This window comes from Coenobita brevimanus, chromosome 65, assembly GCF_032717465.1.
Source record: "Coenobita brevimanus isolate Jiangsu-jjx chromosome 65, ASM3271746v2, whole genome shotgun sequence".
Taxonomy (NCBI): domain Eukaryota; kingdom Metazoa; phylum Arthropoda; class Malacostraca; order Decapoda; family Coenobitidae; genus Coenobita; species Coenobita brevimanus.
The window spans coordinates 52,648,951-52,657,276 of NC_137018.1; the positions used below are offsets into that span (position 1 = coordinate 52,648,951).

Consider the following 8,326-nt stretch of genomic DNA (forward strand, 5'->3'; position numbering starts at 1 on the left):
TGAATGACAAGGGAATAAGTGAATGAAATACGCTGAAAAGATAGCTGTGAATAGTGGGAATGAGTGAAGGACGTTGAAAAATGAACGTTCAGTGGTGGAAATGGTGAGATGATGAAGAACTGATATTTGCGGAAAAGCTGTATTGTGTTTCAGAATTAAACAATCTGGACTTAAACGGAATGATCTGAAACTTTGATTATTTTGAAATTTTAGAGGCTGAAAATAACTGAAAATAAACGGCATAAACAGAAATAAACTAGTATTAAAGAAAGTAAATCAGAATCACAGTTATAAATCGTCGTATATTCTTACATTCCACAGAAGAGAAAAACAGTGCATATCAGAAAATTAACCTGTCCTTTCAAGAAAACTGATTAATTCATAAATATATTCTTGAAAATCCATCACCTATCCCTCTGTCATTATCCAGAATCTAAATGAGGTCATCCTAGCCTACCCTGACCTTAATTGACCTAACGAACTAGCATCTAAAGGCATCTGGAAGGGCGTGAAGCATCCCCACGTGTCTCTCAGTTCACTGGTTCAAAACACGTTCCAAACACAACATATATGAAAAGAAACAAAGACCGAGACGGAAGCCAAACGAGAGGAAAGAGGGACAAGGAGAAGAATAAAGAGGACGAGGCTACAGCAGAGAACGGGAGCAGCAATGGAGCAGGAGGAGGAGGAGGAGGAGGAAGAGGAGAGGGAAGCAGGAGGAGGTCGGAGAGCGAGAAGAGGGAGAAACTACACAAAGATGGAGACAGGAGGGACAGAGTGAAGGAAAGCGAGAGGAGGGAGAAGCAGAAGGAAGGCAGCGAGAAGAAAGAGAAAGCGAAGGATGGGGAGAAGAAGACGAAGGAGGGGAGCGACAAGAAGGAGAAGCTGAAGGAAGGGGAGAAGAAGGTGAAGGAGGGAGACAAGAGGGAGAAACACAGAGGAGGGGGAGAGAGAGCCACGCCGAGCACGATGAAGGAGAGCAAGTTGGTGATCTTAGGAGCCGGGGGAGTGGGGAAGACATCGCTGGTGCTTCAATTTCTTCAAGGTTTCTTTTCCACGGCCTACAAACCCACCGTCGAGGATTGCTACAGCCACACGTTACAGCTGCCCAGTAAGTGGATGTATTTTCTTTGTAACTGATTCTTGTATTTTCTTTGTAACTCATCCTTTCTCTCTGTCTTTCCTTTTCCCAGCTGTTTCTCCCTTTCTCTATCTCTCTTTCTTTCCCCCAGATGCTTTTTCCTTTCCCTGCATCTTTCTTTCTCTGCCTCCCTTTCTCTCTTCTTTCTTTCTTTCTTTCCTTCACCCACCTGTTTCTCCCTTTCTCTGTTTCTCTTTCTTTCCCCCAAATGTTTCTTCCATTCCCAGTTCCTTCCTTTCTCTGTCTCTCTCTCTGTATCTCCCTTTCTCTCTTTCTTCTTTCTTTCTTTCAGTTTCTTCAGAGCTTCTTCACCGTCTACAAGTTCGTCAGCGAAGGTTGGTACAGCTACACATTATAATATATTTCCAAGTAAGTAGGTATGATAATAGCTCTCTCTCTCTCTCTCTCTCTCTCTCTCTCTCTCTCTCTCTCTCTCTCTCTCTCTCTCTCTCTCTCTCTCTCTCTCTCTCTCTCTCTTTCACACCACCCCTGCCATTTCTCTTCTTCCTAATGACTAACTTTCATTCCTTCTCTCTCAAAACTTCACTCACTCACTTTCTCACTTTCTCTCTCTCACACACGGGATGCCTCGGGGCTGTTATTTTCTCTACCGTCTCCTCAACCCCTTCACTACGATGATGTCATATACTTTCTTTGTATTTTCTGACGAGTTTTGATGATGATGAGTGGTGGGGTTGTGGTGGTGGTGGTGATGTTTGTGGTGGTGGTGGTGATGGTGGTGGTGATGATGATGATGATGATGATGATGATGATATACATTTTTACTGCACAAGCTGTCTTTCTCTTATTAACGAATTTACATCTCTCTCTCTCTCTCTCTCTCTCTCTCTCTCTCTGCATATATTGACTAAGACCACGAGGGCGGTAATTGCATTGATCAAAAGTCAATTCTCACCCTAATTGACAACGCTTCACTGACTGAGCAAATTGAAGAGAAAGAGAAAGAATAAGTGTATAGATAGATAGATAGATAGACTGATAGATAGATATAGATGACTGGATAGATAAAGATATGAATGAAAGAGAGTGGGAGAGACATTCATAGATAAAGATAAATAGATAGATAGACATAGAGTAGATAGATAGATAGACAGACAGACAGATAGATAGGTAGATAGACGGACAGACAGATAGGTAGATGTATAAATAGATAGACAGACAGACAGACAGATAGATAGATAGATCGGCCGAAAGACAGATAGATAGATAGATATTTCATAGGAAGACAGATTGAAGGATTGGCTGAATGATGGGTAGCTTGATAGATTAAAATAGATAGATAAACAGATAGATACGGCCACTAAATTGAATGTTAAAATTATATATAATAGAAAAGGCGATGTGGAATTTGACATGTTATTAAAACGTTATTTCTCTTCAGACATGCGCGTTATTGGGTCACTTAGAGAGAGAGAGAGAGAAACCCGAACGATTGAGACAGACACCCACCCTCACCCCCACCCCCACACCCTCTCTCCCACACCCTCTCCATCGTCACACTAACCATTCTGAAAAGCACTCGAAGCAATTTGAAAAACGCAGGTAATATCGGCGGCCGTGATTGATCGTTGCGAAATGCGTCGTTCAGGTGTGCAAATATTCCCTTATTAATCCTGCCTCACCTCTGGATTGCTTCAGTACCTGGGTCTTGGTTGTCTGTCTCTCTGTCTGTCTATCTGTCCGTCTGTCTGTCTGCATCTGTCTGTTTGTCTATTTATGCCTGTCTGTCTGTGTGTCTGATCATCTGTCTGTCTGTCTGTTCATGTCTGTCTATCTGTCTTTCTGTCTGTCTGCATGTCTGTTTGATCGTCTGTCTGTCTGTCTGTCAGCCTGTCTATCTATCTATCTGTCTATCTATCTATCTGTGTCCGTCTGTCTGTGTATCTGTCTATTTATGTCTGTCTGTCTGTTTCATCGTCTGTCTGTCTGTCTATCTGCATGTCTGTCATCATCTGTCTTTCTGTGTACTAAATCCATGTCTGTTTATCTGTCTGTCTGCCTGTCTGTCTGTCTACCTGTCTGACTCGATATGTACGTCTTCTGCTCACCTGTCCAATCATCCACACTCGTACACGGTCTCCTGCTCTCCTAGCGAATCTTTCACTCTCCTTGTCAGTCTTCCACTCTCCTCGTCAGTTTCCTCTGTGTTACTTCTTCGTAGTTGATCGTTCACATTCCTAGCCACTCTTCCACTCTCCTCTTCAGTCTCTATTCTTTATTCCATTCCCTGTATTTTCTGTATTTAATAATGTTACGAAATATATAATAATGCTACAAAATTTATCTGTCTGTCTGTCTATATCTATCTATAGCCAGACGCCATAATCCCATAAGGGGTTTGCCGTTTATCTTTGAGGTAGTTGTTTTACGGGGAGGGGCACTAACCCCCCTCCAATCCACTTGTTGACACGTAGGGAGCACTTGTGGGTTGGTTATATGGTTACCACCCAGCGTTGTAAATTGTTTCCAGGCTTATATGAAACCATTAGGCTTGTCACTTAATGTAAAGCCACCTGAAAAGGAAAGTTAAAGTGACAGGAAAGATGGGAGGAATAGGAAGAGAGGAGGTCAGGCACAGAAAAAGAATGATGAAGATGAAGGAGAAGTAGGCAGCACTACATCAAGTGAGTGGATGATGACTGAATTATATTGAAAGGCTTGGGTGGAAAGTCATGTTTTTTTTTTTCCATTTAGCGATAATTTTCTTTTTTTCATTTAGCGATAATTTCAATTTTTATTTTATTTTAGCGATGAATAGGTTAGCGAGTTTTTTGTAAAGCCGAGTAATATTGGGGATTTAAGCCCTTTCACTATGATGGCAGTTTGTCACTCTCTCTCTCTCTCTCTCTCTCTCTCCCCACCCCACACATCAGTCCTCTCTCTCTCTCTCTCTCTCTCTCTCATCCGCAGTCCTTCCCACCCCACACATCCATCCTCTCTTTTACATTCCCCTTTCTCTCACATCCATCATATCTTCCTTACATTCCTCCTCCTCCTCTCTCTCACTTTCTCTCCCCCTCTCTCCCCTCTCCTCCCCATCCCCTCCCCTTCTCCCCTCCCCCCAAATCCCACTCAAACAACCCATCTCAAAATTATTAAATGCAATGCAGCCTTTTCACTCCGATGATTTAACACAAACACCTCCGTTGCGTGTTTTTTTTTTTTTTTCGTTTTATTTTTGGCGGTGTGGGATGAGTTTGGGGAGGGCATTGGGAGTTTTTTTTGTGTGTGTGTGTGTGTGTGTGTGTGTGTGTGTGTGTGTGTGTGTGTGTTTTATTATTCAAAGTTATGGAGGGAATTTGGAAGTTTATTTTGGTGTGTGTGTGTGTGTGTGTGTGTGTGTGTGTGTGTGTGTGTTCGTGTACGTTTTCCCTGCACATGTGAGTACTTGTCAGGCGTGTGTTTTATGCAAATGCACGTGCTTGTTCGCGTGTGTGTATAAGTGAATACGTTTGTGTATGTGTATGCCTGTGTATGTATATTTGTGTGTGCACGTATATGTGTGTGTGTATGTATATTTGTGTGTACATGTATACTGTATTTGCGTGTATGTATATTTGTGTGTTTACATGTATATTTGTGTGTTTATGTATATGTGTGCACATGTATATTTTTGTGTATATGTATGATTGTGTGTGTATGTATGACTGTTCTTCATGTATATATGTATTTCAAATGTAACCTTTTCTATTATGCACCATCTGTTATTCTGTCGATCCATCTCTCTCTCTCTCTCTCTCTCTCTCTCTCTCTCTCTTGCACTTAAAGGTTTAGTTTAGTGGTGTGTGTGTGTGTGTGTGTGTGTGTGTGTGTGTGTGTGTGTGTGTGTGTGTGTGTGTGTGTGTGTGTGTGTGTGTGTGTGTGTGGAATAGTAGCAGTAGTGGCACAATCTAATCGACCCCACTCACCTTAATTACTAAAAAGAAATAAATGAATAATAATAAAAATAATGATGATGATGATGCTACTACAACTACTACTACTACTACTACTAAAAATAATAATAAAAATAATAATAATAATAAGAATAATCACCCCCAAATTTTTATACAGGTAAATTGGGCCATCCCGGAAGCGCTATACCTAAATCATTCATTGTGAGATATGAAAGTAATTAGGATGGTCATTAAAGGGGTAATTAATATCTGAGGTCACCTTAATTGGCAGGGGTGAAATGAGGCTGTCTGTTAGGTGGAGGGTGGTGGGGAGATGAATGGCTGGGGAGATGGATGGGTGGATGGATAGATGGATGGATGGATGGATAGATGGGTGGTTGGGGAAATGAATGGCTGGGGAGATGAGTGGATGGATGGGTGGGTAGGTGGGTGGGAGGGTGGGGGGGCTGGTGGCTGGATGGGTGGTTGGATGGGTGGATAGTTGGGTGGGTGGTTGAGTAGATGGATAGTTAGATGAATGGATGGATGGGTGGATGGATGGGTGGGTGGTTGGATGGGTGAGTGGGTGGGTGGATGGGTGGATGGATGGTAGGTGAGTAGGGTAGGGGAGATGGGTGGATGATGGGTGGTGGGGAAATGAGTGCTTAGTATGATGAGTGGATGGATGCAGTGGTTGGGTTATTGTTTTAAGACTTTGAAGGATAGTTAGGGATATGGTGGATGGATGGATGAGTGGAAGATTTAGTGAATAGCGAGGTGGAGGAAGGGGAGAAAAATATATGTGGATGAAATTGTGTTAAGGAGAGAGAGAGAGAGAAAGAGAGAGAGAGAGAGAGAGAGAGAGAGAGAGAGAGAGAGAGAGATCGCGTTCAATTACAGGAAATGAGAGTAGGCGAGGAGCATTACTGAGAGAGCAGGGTGGATGGTTGGATGGATGGTTGGATGGATGGTTAGGTGGATGATTGGATGGATGGTGGGATGGTTGGATGGCTGGTTGGGTGGATGGTTGGTGGATGGATGGTTAGGTGGATGGTTGGATGGATAGTTAGGTGGATGGTGGGATGGTTGGATGGATGGAGGGATGAATGGTTGGTAGGATGATTGGATGGATGGTTGGTGGATGGAGAGATGGATGGTTGGATGATTGGATGGTTGGTTGAATGGTTGCTTGGTTGGTGGATGGAGGGATGGATGGTTTGAGAGGAAGGAAGAGGAGGGGGATGGATGGTTTGAGAGGAAGGGAGAGGAGGGTGGATGGTTGGATGGATGGGTGAATGGTTGTCGGAAGGATGGATGGATGGATGTGTGGGTGATTGGATAGTAAAGTAGAGGAGGATGGATGGGTGGATGGATGGACTGATGGTACTAGGAGGATGAGAGAGAGAGAGAGAGAGAGAGAGAGAGAGAGAGAGAGAGAGAGAGAGAGAGAGAAAGAAATTATACTTAGGAAAGATTTTTGAAGCCGATTGGGTATAAAATGCAAAAATATATATAGTTTTACAATTATAAAAAAAAGAGAAAAATTAAGAAAAGAACTTGATATATAACTGTAGAAAAAATATATAAGTAGAAAATAAAACTATGTAGGAATAATAGATTTTAATATTGAAAACTGGACAGGTAAATTGAAATAAATAAATAAATAAGTAAATAAAGCATGTAAACAGAACGGTAATGTTGTAAGTAAAGAAAATTAATTAGAGTAAAGAAATAAAAAAAACACGTAAAAAAACACAGGAAATTAATTGAAAAAAACACAAACGAATAGAGAAAACGAATTAAACAGTAAAAACTCGTCCCCTCGTTTAGATAGATAATAAAACAGGGTGTGTGGGCAGTAAAGGGATAATAAAACACGTAATAAAGAATTCTACCGCAGGCTCCCCCTCCTCCGCCTCCCCCATGCACGTAAACAGAAAACGAGGGTAGTGGAATTTTAAGATGCTTGGCGCATTTTGGGGGGTAACTGTATTAATTCTTCTTGCTTTGTTATGAGTTACCTTTTTATTTATTTATTTATTTTTTCGTGTAGGTAATCCATTCTGACAAGTGGAAAGGTTGGATGGGAGAGAGAGACAGGTTAGAGCTTGATTTTTTCTTTATTTTCTTTATTTATTCAGCGGCTACACAGAACACAAGCTCTCCGACGATGGGCTCTGTGTCGCCCCAAAGGTTAGAGGAAGTAAAGAAAGCTCTAATCTCTCTCTCTCTCTCTCTCTCTCTCTCTCACCCAACTTCTTTTCGTTTTGCTTCGTTCTTGCTCTGTCTAGACGATTTCGTTCACCTGTTGTAAAAGGGGCTGACCCCCCAAAAAAAAAAATGTTCTGAAATAGGGGATTGTGAGGACATTGATGTCAAAGAAAACGGCATTCGAATCACAAGATTATTATTATTGGTATTAGTATTAGTATTATTAGTGTTGTTATTATTACTGTTATTATTATTATTATTATTATTATTATTATCTTTCACTTAATGAGTACAGTTCACTAATTCTCAAGGGAAGATATTTTGATGGAGATGACGATTGGGTTACATAATCTAATCTAATGATATTTTTACTAATTACGCTGCTAATGAGGGTAATTACGGACAGCTACAGTATCGTCCACGCACCGTACGTAGCAATTTGAATCACGGACGGGGCATTGTGGTAGAAGGAGCGGTTTGTGAATCTTAAATGCTGATATTGTCCTTGGTTGTAATCAGGACTGGAAATTGAACAGGTAACATTCCAGGTGCTGCGTGTGTGTGTGTGTGTGTGTGTGTGTGTGTGTGTGTGTTTATAGATTCATGAGTGCCCTACAAAACTTCTCTCATTTTCACATCCATCTGCGAGAGAGAGAGAGAGAGAGAGATACCTCCCTTCCTCCCTGGGCAGCAAGAAGGCAAGGGGAGGTAACCTAATATCTTCCCCATTACTGGTGGGGAGGGGAGGGAGGGAGGGGAGGGGAGAGAGAGAAGGGAGGGAAGAAAGGGGGAGGGGAAGGAGAAGGGAGGGAAGAGAGGGGGGAGGGGAAGGGAGGTGAAGGGGAGGTGAGAGAGGGAGGAGGGGAAGGGGGATGAAGGGGAGGGGAGAGAGAGAGGGGGGAGGGGAGAGGAAGGGGAGGGGAGAGGGGGAGGGGAGAGGAAGGGGAGGGGAGAGGGGGAAGCGGAAGATGAACAAGGGATAAGGTAAGAAGGAAAGGGAAGGAAGGGTGGAGAGAGGAGAAGGGGAAGGCAGGGAGGGAGAGAAAAGGGGGGGAGGGGAAGGGGAGGGGAGGAAGGG

General features: G+C 42.7%; 1 protein-coding gene across 1 annotated transcript in view; it reads left to right on the forward strand.

Moving 5' to 3' along the window:
- The first annotated feature begins 954 nt into the window (after nt 1–954).
- The window catches only part of LOC145405059 (ras-related protein Rap-1b-like), a 32,567-nt gene continuing 25,195 nt past the window's right edge, over nt 955–8,326 (forward strand). Inside the window, exon 1 of the mRNA XM_080276559.1 lies at nt 955–1,111. Within this exon, the coding sequence (XP_080132685.1) occupies nt 970–1,111 (142 nt within the window). The 5' untranslated portion in view covers nt 955–969. The remainder of the gene's footprint in view (nt 1,112–8,326) is intronic.